Source organism: Hemicordylus capensis, chromosome 11 (genome assembly GCF_027244095.1).
Source record: "Hemicordylus capensis ecotype Gifberg chromosome 11, rHemCap1.1.pri, whole genome shotgun sequence".
NCBI classification, from domain to species: Eukaryota; Metazoa; Chordata; class Lepidosauria; order Squamata; family Cordylidae; genus Hemicordylus; species Hemicordylus capensis.
Genome location: NC_069667.1, coordinates 11,706,389 through 11,727,928, shown reverse-complemented (window position 1 = coordinate 11,727,928; position 21,540 = coordinate 11,706,389). Strand labels below are relative to the sequence as shown.

At 44.9% G+C, this 21,540-nt stretch overlaps 1 protein-coding gene across 2 annotated transcripts in view; it reads right to left on the bottom strand.

Annotated features, from left to right (window-relative positions):
• Positions 1-207: 207 nt before the first annotated feature.
• The window catches only part of CHM (CHM Rab escort protein), an 86,046-nt gene continuing 64,713 nt past the window's right edge, over positions 208-21,540 (bottom strand). The window contains exons 11-16 of one of the 2 annotated variants that reach the window (XM_053274082.1): positions 19,781-19,844; positions 17,868-17,964; positions 8,753-8,845; positions 5,512-5,675; positions 1,737-1,779; positions 617-755 (exon numbers count right to left, since the gene is read on the bottom strand). In XM_053274082.1, the coding sequence (XP_053130057.1) occupies positions 1,738-1,779; positions 5,512-5,675; positions 8,753-8,845; positions 17,868-17,964; positions 19,781-19,844 (460 nt within the window). In that variant the 3' untranslated portion in view covers positions 617-755; position 1,737. Of the gene's footprint in view, positions 756-1,736; positions 1,780-5,511; positions 5,676-8,752; positions 8,846-17,867; positions 17,965-19,780; positions 19,845-21,540 lie in introns of both variants that reach the window. The other variant, XM_053274081.1, reaches the window with a different exon arrangement.

Sequence of the window (21,540 nt, the reverse complement as noted above, 5' to 3'; positions counted from 1 at the left end):
ATGAGGGGTTATTTACATTTAAGCACTATCAGATTACGTATTTTTGCTGAGCATTGGACAGCAGAGCTCCAGAGAGATTCTCTATGGCAAGCTGGACAAGGAACACTCAACTTCCATCTTTCCTTCAAGTCAACGAAACAGCCTACCAGACCACTAAACACAGAAAGCCCAACTTCCAAACACCTGCTCACTCATCTACTCCGAGAGTGGTTTTCCAGGAACAGAATTTTATTTCTCCCCCACCTTTTTCTTGCAAAGCAGGTTGCACGTTTTGCAGCAGCCGATTTCAGCAAACTGCAATGCAGTGGAAGATGGCAACATTTCGCTTACAAAATGGTAAACGGATTTCCAAGAGAAGCGAGGCAGGAGTATAACGCTTTAGCTTATGTATCATGGCCAAAATGAACTGATGGAGACTTTTTCCGATGGAGGCTGTTCCGATGGAGGCTATTAAGCATCTCTGTGAAGTTCCCACTGGAATAGCGGAGATGATGAAAAGGTTTTGCTTGTACTTCAGACAGGGCCAAACTTCACCCAGAACCGGATTAGGGCCTGTTCTCCTCACTGGCTTCCTCCTCATGGGGTCCTTCCATCTCTTTACTGCTATTCTCAGGCAAAGTCTCTGCTGTGGCTTCTGTCGGATTACCAGGGTTCTCTGGCTGAGTCCCATCTGCATCATAGATGATGTCTTCTGGGTTGGGAGGTGGCGGGCAGAATTCCTCATATGGAAACATCTCTTCAAAGATGGCCTCTGCCTATTTCAAAGGGAGAAATCCAAAGAACAAGCAGTTTGATGTGTTTGCTGATTCAGGCCAAGAGCTGATCTACTTCTGCAATGGCATGCCCACCCTAGTCCATGAGCCAGGCCCGTCAAACTTTGTACAAACTCAGGGGACCATGGCGCACAGTGATTTTGGCCCGTGTCTACCACCCTAGAGATGGATAAGAGGCAAGAGCACAGTTGCACTTCCAACTTTCAATGTGTTAGTACTCTTCTTTATCCCTACCCCGAAACGCTTAAGGTAAAATTGTAGCCATTTTTGCACAGAAAAAAGGCTCAGGGTTAATGTTAGGTTAGCCCTATGCTAACTGAGAAAAGTGGCACATTTTAAAAGTGGTGATTCTCTTTACTGAGCAGGGGGAGAGCAACTGGCCCTATCCATCCCCAGCACAGCATCCCTCCAGTGGCTGTTACTGGTGTCTTGTTTCTTTTTTAGATTGTGACCCTTTTGCGGATAGGGAGACATTTAATTAATTAATTTTTTTTAATTTATGTATGTAAACCACTTTGGGAACTTGGGCTGAAAAGCGGTATATAAAAAATATTCGTTGTATTCGTATAACAGTGAACAAATGGTTGTCCTCTCTCTATGGAATAATTTCTGGAGAGCATTCCTGCCAATTGTCATTTCCATTCCTCTGACAACGTCATTACAATTTCAGAGTAGTGTTTGGGCTTTTAGAGCTTTTCAAACACCACTGCAAATTTGACCCCTGCAGGCCCGATGGTCAGGGCAATGAGAACACACTGAGAGCTGAACGTTTTGCAGTGCTATCACCTCTTTGCCATCTCTAGGGGTGTTGTAGACCTTGTCAAAAACACCATGAGCATTTGCCTGCCCACTCCCCACCCCCGGCCATGATACCGACCACCCCAGCTGGCTTATAGTTTTAAGTACAAAACTATATTTAACTGTACTGGCCTGTGACTGCAATAAAGTACTAAAGAAGCTTACTTCATATTTGCCTTGTTATAGGCATTTTTCTTGGGAAATTGTTCTATAAACAAACAAACAAACAAACAAACATAAATAAATACATTTGTTTGGATAAAATCTATTTTATAAAATCTATGAAATAAATTTATTTCATTTATTTGTTTGGATAAAATCCAAACTCTGCCTTCACTCATTTTATCCCACACATAGGAAGCTGCCTTATACCAAGTCAGACCATCGGTCCATTTAGCTCAGCATTGTCTACAAAGACTGACAGCGGCTTCTCCAAGGTTGCAGGCAGGAGTCTCTCTCATCCCTATCTTGGAGATGCCAGGGAAGGAACTTGCAACCTAGATGCTCTTCCCAGAGCAGCTCCATCCCCTGAGGGGAATATCTTCCGGTGCTCACACTTCTAGTCTCCCTTTCATATGCAGCCAGGCCCTGCTTCGCTAAGGGGACAAGTCATGCTTGCTACCACCAGACCAGCTCTCCTCTCAAAGTGAATGGAACTATACAACCCTTAAACTCCTCTACCTCCAGCTAAACCTCTCCTGTAAATCTCTCTCTCATTCCTGCTATTTCACCACTGCAAGTTTGGGGACACCTATCTGCCCATCAAATGCCTAGTTCAATGTGTAGGTACCCTGGTTCCACATTCTGAGACTATTGGAGGGTTCAGACATTACGTGGAAGCACATATAGTTTAGCATCCCTGCTAACTGAGCAAAGAGGCACCTTTTAAAATGGTGATACTCTCATACTTAGCAAGGGGAGAGCAACTGGCCCTATCCAGCCCCAGCACACAGTCTCCCCAGTGGCGGCTGCTGCTGTCTATCTTGAGTTTCTTTTTAGATTGTGAGCTCTTTGGGGACAGGGAATCATCCTATTTATTTATTTTTTCATGCATGCGTTCCAGTAGCTGCTGCTGGTATCTATCTTAATGTTTCTTTTTTAGACTGTATGCCCTTTGGAACCATTTCATCTATCTATCCATCCATCCATCCAGCCAGCCAGCTAGCTTTGGGAACATTTGTTGAAAAGTGGTATATAAATATTCATCATATCCGTATTTATCGCATTCATTCAATCAGCATAAACCACTCTGAGAACTTTTGTTGAAAAGTGGTATATACATATTCAGAGTCATAGTTATATTTTAACTAGGGCTTTTTAAAAAGAAAAAAGAAAAAGAAACAAACCTGGATCAGTGCCACAGACAATCTCCAAATCTTAGTCTGTTTCACTGTACTGCTAACCTGGCAAAGAGGCACCTTTTAACATGGTGATTCTCTTTATTGAGCAGGGGGAGAGTAACTGGCCCTATCCACCCCCAGGATAGTACCTCCAGTGACTGTTGCTGGTGTCTATCTTATGTTTCTTTTTTAGATTGTGAGCCTTTTGGGGACAGGGATCCATCTTATTTATTTATTATTTCTCTGTGTAAACTGCCCTGAGCCATTTTTTGAAGGGTGGCATAGAAATCGAATAAAATAATAATAACAACAAACCAGTCAATAACACTTGTCTGACTGTGTAAACAAGAAATAATAACAATAATACTGTGGTTTGTTTGGGTCCCATCCCATGTTCTAGGCTTGCGACTCTATGTGAGAACTCTGCAAGGGTGAAGCTACTGAAACAAGCCAAGATTAAACTGTGATTGTGGGTTTAGACATGGGCTAACAGAAACCAGACAAAGTCAAATCTTGGGTTGAGATCATGGTTTGATGATTGTTGTGGGTTCTGACAGTTAGATGAAACAAATCAGGGTTCTGTGAAATGTCTAGATCTGCTCTATACTCTGACCCTCCAGCTGTTTTTAGATTCCATTATTCCCAGCCACAGTGACCAAGAGCCAGGGATGATGGGAGTTGTAGCCCTACAGTTGCAGGAGGGCCAAAGACGTGCAGCCCTGTACTAGGAGAATGCAGAATAAACCATTATTCTGTTGAAAGGTCTGCTCATCAATGTGATGTGTTTGTCAAGCAACTATGCCACATCTGGTCATAGATAACTTGTTTTTGGATTGCAGCTCCCAGCATCCCTGGCCTTCAACCACTGTGGCTAGGAATAATGCAGAGGTAGTTTGCTTGGGCAGCATACTACCCAAGACCTCATCGTCACAAGCCAGGATATGCAACGGCTGCTTACAACTTTTAAAGCCTGCCCTGATGGAAATCTCCACTTGAGTCTGTTTTTGAACAGTTAAAGTAGGGAACCATGTAAGGAACTCTGGACTCATCTCACCAGAGACAAGAACTATTAAGTCCCATTGATAAGGAACAGAATAGAGCGTGTGCCTGTGTCCACACCAGTCACAACTAATATAATGTGTAGACATTTTTGCCTGGATAAGAGTGCATAAAGGCCACATTCACATGGAATGCAAAACCATAGCTCCAACGGACCTGCGGTTCCATTCCACTTTCCCCATCCCACCTCGGTGGTTACCTGTCCACATTTGGATGTAACCGGCAGCACCCTCTCTGCAGTCAGGGACACTACAGAGAGGAGGGGAAACTGGCTGTGTGCGCTTCCTTTTGGAATGAAGAACAGCCCCGGCAGCCAATCAGAGCCAAAGCAAGCTTCTGCCCCAACTCCTGAGGTTACAAGGCACGGAACCTCAGGTACAAGTGGTGAAACCCACTACAAACCGAAGGTTGATACTGGAATTTGGGGAGGGAAATCTCAGGCCACTTTGGTGTCTGAACCGCAGTCGCACATGTTCGAATGTACAAATTCAACCTCAGGCCCCTCCAACTCTGGTTTCCCGTTATGTGCGAATAGGGCCAAAGTATTTTTAGGTGGCACCTCTCAGTGCTTCTGTGTTAGCATGGCAAGGATAACTTTTCCAGCTGTGGAAGCTCACAAGGCAATAGCAACCATTAATTTTTAAACGACTCAAGCCACAGAATAAACGCAAGAAATTTTAATTAGCTGCAATTTTTTAAAGTCATTTTGAATGGTGGTGTTTAAAAAAACCACAAAAACAGAATGGCTGACACAGCCCGAACTTTCACATCTAATCTGTATATTCAAAGGCTAAGAGTAGCCTTAATTTCATTTTACAAGGCAATAACTTGCTTGTTAAAAGGATTAGATCAAAGACTTATAGGAAACATAAGGCTTCTATCAGATATTTTTACATGATTTGCTACAAATAAAAAAGATACTGTATTTACCTGAATAGAAAACAAACCTGAATTTAAGAAGACCCCCTTAAAAATAGAGGTTATACCTATACTTACCCAAAAAGAAGAGGACTCAATTTAAGATGACCACCACCACCCATATTTCTAACATCAGATAGCTTGGGGAAAACCTAGTCTTGGATTCAGGTAAATACAGTTCAAGGACTTAGGGAAGGCCTACTCAACTTAGGCCCCCAACTCTTTTTGGACTACAACTCCCATAATCCCCAGCCACAGTGTCCAGTAGCCAGGGATTGTGGAAGTTGTAGGCCAACATCCGCAGGAGGGCTGAAGTTGAACAGTCCTGGTTTAGGGTAACCAAAGTAAAATTTCTCGGTTGGCTCACAGACCATGGCAAATTGTAAAAAGTTCACATATTAACAGAAGGCTTTTACATTCCACCTGTCTTCCATCATACAACTTGCAATAGTATACATGGGATTCCTAGGTGGTCGCCCATCCAGGCATTGACCGGACCAAGATCTGCTTAACTTCAGCAAGATGTCTAAGAACAAACAGGCAATGCCTTAGGACACATCAGGGACTCCTGTCTTTCTTGGGAAGTTTGCAGCCCCAACATGAAAGTTACGAGACCTCCTTACCTGTTTCACTGCACAGTCATTTCCTAAAGCACCATCTGGCCCAGAACAAACATAGACGTTGGCGGGGTAGTTGTACGAAGCTCTGTCCACACCGGAGGAGTCCCTCATGTTGAAATATACCGCCCAGAGAATTCTGGGCTTTTGCGCTTCTGCACTCCCACTTTCTGAAATGGTAAGAAAACATTTCCATTGCCATTATTTTGATGGGTATGAGATAGTGAGTATTAACGCCAGGAACTGTATTTACCCAAATCTAAGACGAGGCTCTTGACTGTTAAATCGAGGGGGGGGGGGAGTGCGGTGTGCATCTTCGATTTGGAGGCCTCTTTCTTTTGGGTAAAGATAGGTATAACCTGTGTTTAACCTTCATATTTTAAAGGCATGGCCTTACAATTCAGAGTCACCTTCCATTCAGGTAAATATGGTACAGCATATGCTATGGCTTACTGGGGGTATGTAATTCAAGCTGGAGTCCGCGGTTCAAAAAAGGCACCCAAAAGGCTAGGGACAAGTGTGCAGAAAGACATCTCCAAAAGACTGCTTTGCATGGAGAAGATCCTGGGTCCAATCCCTGGCAGCATCTCCAGGAAGGCTGGGAGAGACTCCTGTCGGAAACCTTGCAGAGCTGTTGCCAGTCACTTAGTCCAGCGATGCACAGCTTCGGCCCTCCTAATGTGGTTGGACTACAGCTCCCATCACCCCAGCCACAGTGGCCAACAGCCAAGGATGCTGGGAGTTGTCGTCCAACAAAAACTAGAGGGCCCAAGTTGTGCAGTCTCGGTACAGACAATACTGAGCTAGATGGACAAACAGTCTGACTTAATCAGTGGTCATTTGGGAGGTCATTTGGGAGCCTGGACCTGAGGGGCTTCGGAGAGTGCCCCCCCCCGCCATCACAAGGCCCTCCCCCAGCCCACCGCATCTTGCCGTGCCCCCTTCCCGCCAGCTGCCTGACTTTGGCAATTGCACCTGCTGCAACTCCCCCATTCCGCTCACTTTGGGGCGGGGCAGGGGCACAACTCCCATGGGCGCAGGAACCACTTCACCATCACCTGCTCAGTCGGATAAGGCAAGGCACCACCAGCAGCTTCCCCGCTCCAGTTCCACACGCAGCAAAGGGGGCTGGGCCAGTGCAGCCCAGAGAGAGATGGGGGGCAGAAGCGTGTCTGAAGAGCTCCTGGACTCCCCTTCTCGGCAGCCCGAGCACTGCAAAGACATTTGACGGAGACAGCAGAGAAGGGGCAGGCCGTTGGGCTAGTGGGGCCCAGAGGCAGAGGCGGGCCTCCAAGGCAAGGGGGAGCCCCACGTTGATCTGTGTGGTGCTGCTAGAGACGCATAAAGGCCGCGGGGCAGCGGCAGGGCAAGTCCCTGTGGAAGGCCCCCCAGAACATTTGGAGGTCCCCTCCCCGGAGACAGGAGGCCATGGACAAGATCCTCAAGGTCCGCTGAAAAGATTGCCTCTGGTCTCAACATAAAGCAGCTTCCTGGACTCCTAAAGTAAAGTGTGCCGTCGAGTCGGTGTCTACTCCTGGCGACCAGTGCCATTGCCTCCTCCCGCGCAGTATGAGATGATGCCTTTCAGCATCTTCCTATATCGCTGCTGCCCGATATACGTGTTTCCCATAGCCTGGGGAACACACCAGTGGGGATTCGAACTGGCAACCTCTGGCTTGCTAGTCAAGCCATTTCCCCCCTGCACCATAAAAACCTCAATAAAATTGAAACAAGCTATATGTCTGTAAGTCACTTTTGCAGGAGAGAAGAACGGTGGCCAAATTATGTCAGAAAGGCAACTACAGGACAACTCTGTTTTCCCTTAAACTCTATTTTATTTTTTAAAAAAATGACTATCAAATGATTGTTTTCCAAAAGAGCACTTCCGTTTTTCATACTGTTCTGAGGGGACGGGCAGAAAAATATGGGGCTGAACACAGTGGAAGATTCTCTTTTTAATATATTAAAAGTTACTACTGCTTGTAAAAAAAATAAAAATCACTTCTTCCTCATTTAGGCAGGAAAATGAATAGAGTCCTCTTCTTTAGGTGACTTTGCTTCTCTGACCTGCCATGGCCCACTGATCACTTTATCTGGTGATTCATTTTCAATAACTCCAACAGTATTTGTTCTGACATTTTAATTAAAATACGACCACTACCTCATCTTGATGATAAAAAGGCCTATGTGTCAGTGAAAACTAGCTTCTCAGTGCCTCAGTGCACCTGAGGACCCTCCTGATCACAGAGTTCCTCCAAAAGAATTTCAGGCAGCTTCTAAACAATACATCACTTCAAAACCAGATCATTTTAAGCATTAAGATTAATGTTAAGGGGGGAAAAAATCAAGAGAGGACAAGACGACATTAAGCGCCAGCCTAACCACTTTTTCATATTTTGACTCTTTCAGATCTATAGAAAACTGCTTTAAAAAAAGGAAAAAAAAGTTAAATTACAGGAGATATATATGGCGCAACAGCAAATGGATTCACAGCATGTCTCTGGTCTGCTAATGGAGGTTTTGAGTTGCAGGAGTGAAACCGGCATAGATAGAACTCTGAATTTATCGCCTGATTTGTTGTTATTCTGTATGATAAAGAGTACTATGAAATTCTAACTCATATGCCTGTCCAGCTGGTACAGTCCTCTCTTGGAGACTGTATCAGTTGAGTTTCCCAATGACAGACATAGCCATTGTATGCCTATCCATGTGAAATTCAGCTGATTAAAGAACCTTTAGCAGATCAATCATGCATTTTACTAGCTTGAAGTACTCAAATATAAATAAATCTTTGTGGGAGGACTGCAGTGTATCCAAAATGCACAGACAACTCTGATGTAACTTTCTCCAATAAAACATATCATTTTGTCTACCTGCAAAGCATAGCAACAACTATCTACTAACCTATTTCAGAAACTACTATCAGCAGTGGTTATATCAGCATCAAGTAGTGGTCAGAGTGATTGACTAGGAGCGGGGAGACCCGAGTTCAAATCCCCATTCAGCTATGAAACTAGCTGGGTGACTCTGGGCCAGTCACTTCTCTCACAGCCTAACCTACTTCACAGGGTTGTTGTGAGGAGAAACTTAAGTATGTAGTACACCGCTCTGGGCTCTTTGGAGGAAGAGTGGGATATAAAATGTAAAAATAAATAAAAATACTACTACAACTACACAGTGTAGGTGGATGGGGGTGCCGAGGTGACACTGCTACTTAGGACATTTTTATCTTTTAAACAAACGTTACCTGTTTCCATATCCACACTGAATAACTGCCCCACAACAGGCTCCAAATCTTCTTTAGCGGTTCTAATGGATGAGCAAGTTAAATGGACCAAGTCTGTTGAAAGAGATTAATAGGAAAAAAAGGATCATCACTATCCACCCAAAATACAGGAGAACCTCAGTATTTGCGGGGGTTCCGTTCTACTACCGTGGATACAGAGAACATGAATACTGCGTAACTGGGGCTACGGGGATCCGGGGCTTAGGTTCCTGGAAGTCAGAAAAGTGTCTGGAAAACAGGGTAAAAGACCCTAGAAATGTGGAGGAGAGTGGCTTACTGTGTTCCGTGGGCCCCCAGCAGACCAGCAGTGCCCCCCGAAGTGTAAAAAAAAAAGCTAGAAATCACAGGGTCTCTCGTGTGTGTGTGTGTGTGTGTGTGTGTTTTTTTTAAGGCAACATGAGCAATAAAATGGCTCCTGATCTCAAAATGGCGGCCAGAAATGACCTCTAAAGATATGCAGATTTAACCCTTTTTAACCCCCCCGCCACATTTACCAAGATCGGGTGGCCCATTACCTGGCCGCGGATACCCAAAACTGTGGATAGTGATACTACAATTAACAAGGCTCTCCTATACTTTGCATTGTTGTTAAAATGGGCAATCATGCAATTCAGTTACAAAAGGAAAGGGGGAAGAAAGCCAATCAAGCAGCACAGATATGAAGCAGAACTGAAAGAGTGATCTTTCCCCATTATTTAACTATACTGGCCAATATACTGCTCAATATTATGCACAGAGCGGAATGCAACTTTTGCACAAGAGCACTGTGCAAGCACAAAAATTACACCATTTCGCAACAGTGAGGCCTTTGTACACAATTTTTGCTCCTGCACAACTGTGCAAACATTACAGTCCACCATGTGTGTAATGGTGTGGAGTGTGTCAGCCCCTAACAATTACTATCAGGGCTGTCAGCTGATTAAACAACTTTTAGAAGATTAATCATCAGCATTTTATTTAAGTGCACAAATGTAGAAAAAATCTGCGTATTACCAATATCTCAATATAGGTGGTTTCTCTCTTTCTTTTGCAATACTGGTGAATATTTTAGATAACTGAAAATTCAACAAAAAAGCTACAGGTTGTGATGAGAAGGAAAAGCCATCTTTTAGTATGTTCTTTTCCCAGTTCGAATTATAGGAACACATGGAAAGTGCCCTCAAAAAGATAACAAGAGTGACTTTAATGACCAGCTTCAATGATTGAAAAGCACACACTGATTAAAATTGGGTCCAACCAATTAATCAACTAGAGCAATATTGCATAAGAGTTAATTCAAGTTGAGTGTTGCTACTAAATTTTAATCAATTAAAGTTGATTAATCTACTAAAAAGACTGGAGACCTAATTATACTGTGCAATTTTTAAGGCTATCATATATTTTGAAGAGTTTATTTGTGGGTGTGTGAAATAAAGTCATACTTCCCAGTGACCTACAGATATCCAAATTTGCATTCACAATTCTGTCACTGAAATTAGCTGAATGTACTACTTTTAACACCAGAATCTGTGTGTGTGTGTGTGTGTGTGTGTGTAGGGGAGGTTTAAATACTTTCTTGGGTATTTTAAAGAAGGAATTCTGAATATAATAATCATATTTGAGCTTTTATTGTTCTTAACAGATTTTTTACACTCAAGCAGATCAATAATTTTAAAATGCTCAAGAGAAGCAGAAGATCTGTCTGAGATTCAAATTTACTATGATTCAAATTAACCATATATGGTAATTATTCAATAAAAATAATACTTGACGTTTAAATCCTCACAATTTCAAATGGTTCTTTTACCAGCACATACATTAAAAATTCTATAACATATATTTCCTTTCCGAACTTTCCTAGCAATGTTATCTACGCAAAATGACTTTGCCTGGTAAAAAATGGGCACAACTTGATTACAGGAACTGAAGGCTTCCATTTTCAATGTCCTGTGATCAGAATTCTAATCCCAGAGGACCTCAGCAGTCAGCAACAACTGGTTAGAGGAAGATAGGAAGTTGCTATATACCGAGTCGGACCATTGGTCTATCTAGCTCAGTATTGTCTTCACAGACTGGCAGCAGCTTCTCCAAGGTTGCAGGCAGGAATCTCTCTCAGCCCTGTCTTGGAGATGCTGCCAGGGAGGGAACTTGGAACCTAGATGCTCTTTCCAGAGCGGCCCCATCTCCTGAGGTGAATATCTTACAGTGCTCACACATGTATTCTCCCATTAAAATGCAAACCAGGGTTGACCCTGCTTAGCAAAAGGGGACAATTCATGCTAGCTAACACAAAACCAGCGCTCCTCCTTATGGGCTGGTTATGGTTCATTATGGTTATGGGCTGGAATTTCCTGGAATAGTTATTTATTTTATTTACCATATTTATATAATGCCCCAAACTCACATCTCTGGGCAGTTTACAATAAAACGACATACATTAAAACATCAAACTTTAAAACAAGAACAGATTCTATCATATCCAGGCCACAATGACTGCTCTCCTTGTGCATTCATGTTGTGCGGTGCGTAGATTGCTCCCAAGTTGGATTCCTCTCATGACAACTGTGTGAGAATGCAGTTTCAGCACAACGTTTCCTGGGACAGTAGTGTTTGGCAACAACGATATTGTATGATAAACTTGCTTACCATGCAGCAAAACCTGGTCATGTGAATCCACCCTGAACAGGATTTAAAATTGCACACAGCTTTGTAATTTAAAAACACTTCTATCCCAGGGGACAAGAGTTTTTTCTTTTCTTTTTTAAACCCTGAAATCAAGTCATGAGTAAAATATCTTAAACGTTATTCCACCCATTAATATGCAAAATCAATCTTCAGCTTTATTCATGGAAAAGTTCTTAAGGAAATACATATTTCCAGCAAGAAAGTTTGCATTCAGACTCAGGCCAAGAGGGAGAAGCTGTGCATGTGAAGCCTAGACACTGCCAGCCATGACCTGGTTACATCCAGGCTGGACTACTACAGTTATTGTATGTAGGGCTGCCCTTGAATGCTACTGCTAATTCAGCAAAGAGACACCTTTTAAAGTGGTGATTCTCATAGGAGAATCACCACTTTAAAATAGTTAAAATTTATATAGATTAAGCAGGGGGAGAGCAATATATTAGAATTTAATATAGATTAAGCAGGGGGAGAGCAACCGGCTCCATTTAACCCCAGCACAACATCCCTCCAGTGGCTGTTGCTGGTGTCTATCTGACGTTTATTTTTAGATTGGGAGCCCTTTGGGGAGAGGTGGCCATCCTATGGATGTACTGTTTATTTTTCTGTGTAAACCACTTTGAGAACTTGGGTTGAAGAGCGGTATATAAATATTCGTAGTTCATAGTTTATATGTATCCATAAACATTTGCTGTCGTACTCAGAAGCTACAATGGGATCTGAATACTGCAGCCAGTATTCTGAGTATGAATACTGAGCCAGTGTGGTGTAGTAGTTAGAGTGTTGGACTAGGACCGGGGAGACCCGAGTTCAAATCCCCATTCAGCCGTGAGACTTGCTGGGTGACTCTGGGCCATTCACTTCTCTCAGCTTAACCTACTTCACAGGGTTGTTGTGAGGAGAAACTTCAGTATGTAGTACACTGCTCTGGGCTCCTTGGAGGAAGAACAGGATATGAAATTAAAATAAATAAATAAATAAGTGCAGCCTCTGCCACAACACATCTCACCAGTTTCAGAGCAACTGCCTGCCTGTTTCTGGGCTTGCAAAAGGCTGGCTTTAACCTTTAAAGATACCTGGGGTGCACAACATGGATTCCAGGTATCCAAAAGGACTACCTTTTCTGATATGAGCCTGCCCACTGGTTAAGATAATCATCCAACCCCTCCATCAGAGGGGGAGCAGATGTTGATTAGGGACAGGGCCTTTTCTGCAGTGACACCGCACCTTTGGAATCCTATCTCTAAAGCTGGTCACCCAGCATAGGAAGCTAGGATGCTACCTTATACCGAGTTAGACCACTGGTCTTTCTAGCTCAATATTGTCTACCAGCTCCATCACTGAGCGACAGCCCCATCCCCAAAGCCTTTTGAGTGTAGGAAGCTGCCTCCCCCTGAGACAGACCATGCCAGTTCTGTACTATCTACACTGACTGGCAGCAGCTCTCCAAGGTTTGAGGCAGGAGCCTCTTCCAGCCTTACCTGGAGATGCTGCCAGGGAGTGAACCTGGAACTTCCTGCATGCAAAGGAGATGCTCTAACTGAACTAGGGCCTCGTTCCCGAAGGAGAATCTTTTAGAGCGGACAGCCACCATCCAGTTCAGAGGTCTCAAACTTCCAGCTCTTGTTGGCCTACAACTCCCATCATCCCAAGCCCCAAAGACCAGCAGCCAGGGATGATGGGAGTTGTAGGCCAACATCTGAAGTAGGGCCACAGTTTGAGACCCGTCATCTAGTTTGATGAGTTTTAAGTGCCAGGCAAAGACTCTCTTTTAAAAATAAAAATGCCAAGACTTTTAACTGTGCTGCTGCAGACGCATATACAGTTGTCCCTCACCAACTGCAAGGGTTCTGTTCCTGGAAACCCTCGCGGTTGGTGAATTTGTGGTTGGCAAGGCATAGGATTACATTGTAAACAGGGGGTTTGGGGAACTGAGAGTGCCGAAGTGCCAAAAATCCACACAAAAAGGTAAAAAAAATCCCCCCGACTTCCAAAAAAGATCCCCTGACCCCCCAAACAGATCTCGATGCCCAGAAATGATCCCATGACCCCCCGAACCAGCCAAAATCAGCCCACCCACCCGATCCTCATAACCCCTGATGCTTGGATTGACCCCGTGACCCCAGAAATCGTCCCCCCCCAAAAAAAAGACTGAAGGTGTTGTTGTTTTTTTAAATGGCACCAACTGCAAATACTCAAGTCGTGGTTGGCGAGGGGGGTGGCAGTTTGCCAATCTTAGAAACCCGCGGTTGAAGAGGGACAACTGTATTTCTATTGTAATGACTGCTTTGTTGTATAATTTTTAATGACTGGACCACAACTGTTACTGTTCTTTTGCACCATTCTTGTAAGCTGTCAGCAGAATGTTTAATTAAAAGGGTTAGATGTAATGTTTAAAAATATAAATAAATAAGCAAATGCAGCAGGGGGAAGAGATGTGGAGGAAACGGAAGCATCTTCCTAGCTTCAGTGCTGTCACACAATCTATTTTCAGTTAAAACAGCCATCAATCATCAAAGTTCACTTTACTTTCTATACAATTACCTGATTACCTCGGAGGTTATTGCGATGAGTCAGAGTCTCAGAGGCGCATGTTTTTGTGGCATTTTATTTACTCGGGTCTAACTGCATTAGTGACAACAGTTGTCCGTGTTTGCCTTTGAATTATCCTTCTGGCAGGAAGAACAATGAATAGGCCTCACAAGCCCATCATGAGAGTTGCAGTGTTTAGGGCCAGGAGAAGGAGTCTAGTTCCAGTCAGCCAACGACGCTGATAATGTGTCTGTCCTCTCTGCCAAGGTCAGGCATATTTGAATGCTTATCTTACACAATTGTGGGAAGGGGGAGATCAGTCACGTTCACACCTATTTTCATCAAATGATGGATTAAAAGAGTAATTGTGCTTTGGCCAGCATCCAGCAGCATGCCATGAAGTGGGCACCCGAGTTCTGCCCATATACTGCTTTTGACCTTCAAACTTCTGGTCATCTCAGGGAATGTCTCTTTTTGTGCGAGTCCCTCCCCATCAGCACTTCAGTTCTGATGAGGTTCGTGCTCTGGACCCATCTCACAGAAAGGCAAAGTTTGCCTCCACAAAGAGTAGGGCCTTTTTGGTGACAGCTCCGATTCTCAGGCATTCTCTTCACGGACAGGATATACAACCTCCTCTCTGCTGCCTCTTGGGAGACAAGTTAAAAGCAACAAGTTGCTTTTCACCAGCGTGAGAGCCATTTCCCATTGTGCCGATCTCTGCCTAGTATTGCACTTTTTTCAGGCCTGGGAGGGCCCTTTAAGAGAGACGGTGCCCTCTCTAAAGAGCTCTATGGGGAAAGCGCTGCAAACAGGCACTTTTTGTACTGTGATCTCTCTGGTCGGTGACTGTAATAAGGACTGAGAACCTCCCAGCACTCTGCCTTCCAAGATGGTAAAAGTTAAATTAAAGTTGTGCCATCAAGTCGGTGTTGACTCCTGTTGACCACAGAGCCCTCTGATTGCCTTTGGTAAAATACAGGAGGGGTTTACCATTGCCTCCTCCCCCTCAGTATGAGATGATGCCTTTGAACATCTTCCTATATTGCTGCTAGCCAACATAGGTGTTTCCCATAGTCTGGGAAACATACCAGCAGGGATTCGAACTAGCAACCCCTTGCTCCCTGGGCAAGTTACAGTGGTCCCTCGACTTACGAAGTTAATCCATTCCGAACGCACGTTCGTAGGTCGAAATTTTCGTAAGTCGAAAAGCGCACCCACGGAGGTCTGGAAACATTCGTAAGTCGAGGAAACCGCATCTAAAAATTCGTAAGTCGAGGAAGCCGCATCTAAACCGGCAACGACTTCCGGTCATTTTTGTCGTTCGTAAGTCGGAAACTACGGATGTCGAGTAGTTCGTAAGTCTAGGGACCACTGTACTTCCCCGCTGTGCCATTAGGTGGTTTCCAAGATGGTGGTGCAAGAGCTCAAAAGAACTCAGTTTCCCTAAAGGAACACACACACACACACACACCCCTGGTACTGGGCAAAGTGCAGCACTGCACAGTGAGAACGGTCCCCTCCATATGGTGCTGGGGGGACCGTGCAGAGTATTCAGCTGAAGCATCACACAGGCCCAATAAACCATTAATTAATTACTAAGGGTTTCTGGGGGCGCCACTGTCTGCCAGGCCTTACAATGAAGAACACCGGCAAAGATAAAGAGCGTCCTGTCTGAAAGCAGTTTATGCCCTTATTCTGTTATGCAGATGTGGGCTGGCTGATCTCATGTGCAGTGAGAAGCCTTGCACACCTACCTGGCCCACCTACAGCTGGGTGAGCAAAGAGATGCTGCTTCTGTAGGTTGAGTTATGCAAGTCAAACATGCAGGGATGGGCCAAGGCACTGTGGCAATTTAGGGAACTTAGGAAGCGGCCTTATACGGAGTCAGAGCCTTGGTCCATCTAGATCAGGATTGTCTACTACACTGCTTGGCGATGGCTTCCCAAGGTTGCAGGCAGGAGTCTCTCCCAGCCCTTTCTGGAGATGCTGCCAGGGACTGAACCTGGGGACTTCTGCACGCAAGCAGAAAGATGCTCTTCCACTGAGCTATGGCCCCATCCCCGAAGGGAAATATCCTACAGTGCTCACATGTAGTCTTCCATCTAAAGGCAAACCAAGGTAGACTCTGCTTAGCAAATGTATTCATGCTTGCTTCCACAAGGTCGGCTCTTCTCAACTTCATGGCTAGGGAGAAGGTTGAACCAAGGGATCTCTTACCCTAAACCAATGCTGTAGTCACAACCCCTGCTAATTTGGCTAAGAGGCACCTTTTTAACATGGTGATTCTATTTATTTAACAGGGAGAGAGTAACTGGCCCAATCCAACCCCAGCACAGTACTTCCAGTGACTGTTGCTGGTGTCTATCTTATGTTTGTTTTTAGATTGTGAGCCCTTTGGGGACAGAGATTCATCTTTATTTATTTATTTATTATTTCTCTGTGTAAACCGCCCTGAGCTATTTTTGGAAGGGCGGTATAGAAATTGGATTAATAAATAAATGATGATGATGATGATGATGATGATGATGATGAATGCTCCAATGCGCAGTGAAAACCCTGAATTGTGTATGGAGTGTTCCCCGATAGCTCACAGAGACTTCAACTTGGAGCTAGACAATATGTGAATGCGCACTTGCCCTTCTGTGGTTAAACCAAGTAGAATCGCCGTCGGGGAATGCTCCAGGACTAAAAGAAAACATCTGAAAGCAAGCCACAACCAAGTGGGGTGAACAGGGCAGAGGAACATGGTTTACCCTCCATTTGGCAGTACGGCTGGAAGCTCAGTCACCAGAAAAAAAGCCAAGCACTCAAGCTTCCCAGACTGGGGCTTCCTGTGGTGTGCTATAATAGAGTTTAAAAAATTAAGATAACCATCTGTCATTTTAATGAATGAGCATTAGCCGTCCAATTGACCTGAAGTATGAATACATAATTATATCCCTTTACAAAAGCTTATTAAAGTGATTTTTAATAACAAACAGAAGACACACTATAATGCAGAGGCGGCAACTGCATGGTGGCGACTTCTCAAACTACAGCAGAACTTCCCAACATTTGCTCCCGAGATTGCCAAGACCCCACCCCCACTCTCATACTCAATTCTCCACCTAGTATTGCACACATCCGCCATCTTGAATCAGGGAGGATGACATCACCACAAACTACGCCATTGAGACATCTCCACGTGTCCCTACATCCACTGGCAAAGCCAGTTGAACAGAACAGCTCGGTTCTGTTTGAGTTGGGTTTGAACAGAACCAGTTCTGTACATCCCTAGTTGGCTGGTGGTTCCTATGCCCAGATGATGGTGGTGATGATGATGATGATGTTCAGGCTGAACACAATCAGATGAATTATGTTCAGGCTGTACTAGCTGGGGTTGCACTCCCCGCAAAGGACCAGGTAAAGACCCTGCCGCTGGAGTCCTTAACTAAGTTGGCAGAAACTGTCAAGACCAAAATTTCAACTATGATCTGTACCATGCACTTATAGGATGGAAAGGGAACGAATGCTTCAGTCACAGGGCTGAGCAATGCAGAAGCGTAGAAGCTGCTGCAGAACCCCAGATGTTCAGAGGAAGCTGCCTTATTATTTTGTACATTTATTGTTACATTTTATATCCCGCTCTTCCTCCAAGGAGCCCAGAGTGGTCTACTACATACTTACGTTTCTCCTCACAACAACCCTGCGAAGTTGGTTAGGCTGAGAGAGAAGGGACTGGCCCAGAGTCACCCAGCAAGTCTCACGGCTGAATGGGGATTTGAACTCGGGTCTTCCCGGTCCTAGTCCAGCACTCTAGCCACTGTAGCAGATTCCTGTCCTGAGTGGTGGGTTGGACTAGAAGACCCCCAATGGTATGAAAACCAAGACATGGCATACTCACAGGTATTCTTCATGCACGTCATGGCAGAGGAACACAGTTCAACGATGCAGACCGCTGGCTGTCCGAGCTCTGTTGGCGGGACAGTCAAAATAGAAATCTAGAAAGCAGGGAGAACAGATTTCTTGCAACTTCTCACAAGAGAGCCCAACTAGTAGCTTTCTGTTTGCAGAGAGGCAAGTCCGTTTAGATTCCACAGTTTTAAGCAGTGCAATTCAGGCACAGGTTGAAGGATTTTTATTTTTATTTGCCCAGGAAAGATTTGCTTCCTGCTGTCTAATATGAGACCAGGATACCATATAATAAACTGTGACCAGTTTATCTAAATGGACAGCATCTAGGAATCCCCTGTTTCAGGGAACACTGACCATGAGTGCAACATTTTGTTTCAGTTGTAGGTTTAGTTTAAGGAGGGAGAAGAGCCTTTATTTGCCTTAGATTTCAGCAGATGCCTCTTGTCACATTTGGTAGCCACTACTAAAAGACCTCATAAAATGGGAAGCTCTGCATTTATGGAGATGGTATGCTGGGGGTTATCCTTCCACATTTCCTTGATTATACCATTCCTAGGAGGCCAGAAATAAGTTATCCCCTCAACTCTGATTCCATTTTTTGACTCTTGGTCAAGTCTGCAGAAAATGGAATATTGACAGGAAAACAAAGACTGGCTTGTTACAGAAAAAGAATCCTGCTTTGCATTGGCAGCAGAGAGATCAAGACAATATTACAGGAACCACCCTGTGGTCGCTGGTTTTTGGGATATCTGTTTTCATGTGCTTTGTAGTCAGCGCTGTAATTACTTATGTTTTGTGCCTTCAGAGATTTAGTTCCTGCTTTTCAACCATCAGGTACTCAAAGCTTTTACAATCTTTTCTTTCTTGCTTTTTTCATCTTAGAAACATAGGAGGCTGCCTCATACCAAGCCAGACCCTTGGTCCACCTAGCTCAGTCCTGTCTACACTGACTGGCAGCAGCTTCTCCAAGTGTTTCAGGCAAGAGTCTCTCCCAGCCCTACCTGGAGATGCTGCCAGGCATTGAAACTGGGGCTTTCTGCTTGCAAGCACATGCTTTACCACAGAGCTACGACCTCATCCCTCAAGGAGAATGTCTTACAGCAGACATCGCACACATGTAGTCACCCCCCCAAATGCAAACCAGGACAGATCCTGCTTTGCAAGGAGGACAATTTATGCTCGCTACTGCAAACCTGGTCCCCATCCCTCTTATTTTTCGATGTAAACCACTCTGAGAACTTTTCTTGGAAAGCAGTATATAGTTGTACAACTACAACTCCCATCATCCCCAGCCACTGAGAATGATGGGAGTTCTAGTCAAACAGCATCTGCGGATCCAAGGTTCGGAACCTTGAAAGAAAACTCAGGTCACTCTCCTCTCCAGCACAGCGGCATGATCACAAAGGCGTGGTTCCCTTAAGCATCAACCTTTAGACTATGTCCCTGAGGCCACAAAGCTCTTTGAATATCCCAGGCAGGCAGTGTTCTCTGCAACCGGGATTCCCAGATGCTGTTGACTACAGCTTCCATCATCCACAACTACAATGGCCTTTGGCTGGGGGTGATGGGGATTGTAGTCGACAACACCTGGGAATCCCTGTCACAGGCAACACTGATTCCAGGACCCATAATATTGACCTATAAGTTTTGGTTCTGTTATGGTTTTAGTGTTCTATTTGAAAGCTTACAGGATGACTGTGTTATTCTTTGCATAACACACAATATTCTTCGCAAATCAACACAAACAGACCAGCCCTACAATCTGGCATGCATAAAGTTTTGCATGTGGCCCACAATCAAGCTTTTGTTATGGCCAAGTGCTTATCTGATTTGAATGGCAATTGTTCATGTTGTCGCTGAAACACAGTCACTTTAAAAAAGGTTACCAGTCTGTGGGCTAACCTGTTGATCTGAGCTGGCCTTCAACATTGATTGATCCGTAATAAGAACCGCTCTGGAGATCTGCCTGTAATTAAAGCAAGTGACAGTCCATCACCAAACAGGAGAAAGAGAAGAGCTGGGCATTCAGTGCCTCTGGACCTCTGGTGAGCAGGACCCCCAGCGCCACAGGTCTCATCCCCTCTGCCATTTTTGAGAAGGTAAGATGCAGCAGGTATTCGGGGAGGGGGCTCCCCGTGTTTCTTACCACCCAGTGCAAAGAATGGAAGACCCACTTCTCTCCTAAGCCCCTCTGCCTGCGTGCCAGTAAAAATGGCTGGCTAGCGAGCGAAGCATAAAATTTGTGAATCCCTAAGAGTCGTATGGATGCAAACTTCTAGAGCAATTACAACAGGTGGCCCTCGTTGCCCGTGGTCCTGGCACCCACAGTCCCATGTATCCACAGTTGGGTCATAGGGACTCAGTTTCTTTAGTCTTTCTTTATTTTGGCCTGTCTGTGGTTCTTGAGTGGCCGGAAACGACTTCCGACAACATTTCCTGCCACCATTTTGTAGTGCTGAGTCATTTTGTGGCTCTTTTCAGCAACAAAAAATCCCCAAACCTCTCCCTCAAAAAGGAATAAAAATTGGAGGATTTGGAAGCTTTGGGAGCACTGCTGAGAACTGAAGAGCAAGGTACTGTGCTTATTTAGGGATATGCACGAACCTTGGTTCGTGCACCGGTTCGGCACCAAACCGGTTCGGATGAGGTCGGAACTAGTTCGGTGCCGCGGGCAGATAAGTGGTATCTCCCCCCCCCCTTTTTTTTAAAAAGGAGAGCAGGTCCTTCCCTACTCTCTTCTGCCGCATGCAGCCTCCTGCTGAAGCAACTCTTGGCCCAAGTACCCCCGCATGGCACCAGCACACACATTGTTTCCGTCCATGCGTGGCACTATTTGCATGGTCAGCAACACCATGCTGACCACACAAATGGCACTGCACGGGGTGTGTGTGTGTGTGTGTGTGTGGGGCACTTGGACCAAGCACCGCTTCAGCAGGAAGCTGCATGTGGCAGCAGAGAACAGGTATGGACCTCCTTTCCTTTCCTTTTTTTTAACCATTCCCCACTCGGTTCGTGCACATCTCTACTTGCTGTTTCAAAAGTAAAGAACCCCTCTAGGCCAGAGCTGCCCAACTTCAGCCCTCCCGCTGTTGTCGGGAGTACAACTCCCATCATCCCCAGCCATCGCGGCCAACTGTCAGGGATGTTGGGATTTGTAGTCCAGCCACAGCTGAAGTTGCGCAGCCCTGTTCTAGGCACCCTTAAGACCTTGAATGTGTTTAACTCTGGATCCTGGCTGCTGAATGGATTGCTTGGTAACCTTTTCTCTTGAAACGGTTTGAAGTTTGAAATATATGGCCTAGAAGAAATGCTGGAAGATGAGTGAGAAATTGGCTGGAAGACGTCATACCAATGAAGAGGAATCAATGGTCGAATGATAAGACTGGAAACAGAGTTTTCCAGGAGTCAGTGTGGCCTCCGGCACTATTTGATCTCCATCACTGAGTGATGAAACACAATTACCTAATGTGTAGGTAAGAATATAGGAAGTTGCCTTACACCGGGTCAGACCCTTCGTCCATCAAGCTCAGCATTGCCTCCACTGACTGGTGGCAGCTCTCCAAGGTTGCAGGCAGGAGTCTTTCCCAGCCCTACCTGGAGATGCTGCCAGGGACTGAAGCTGGCCCTGTCTGCTAAGGGGAATATCTTACATCCAAATGCAA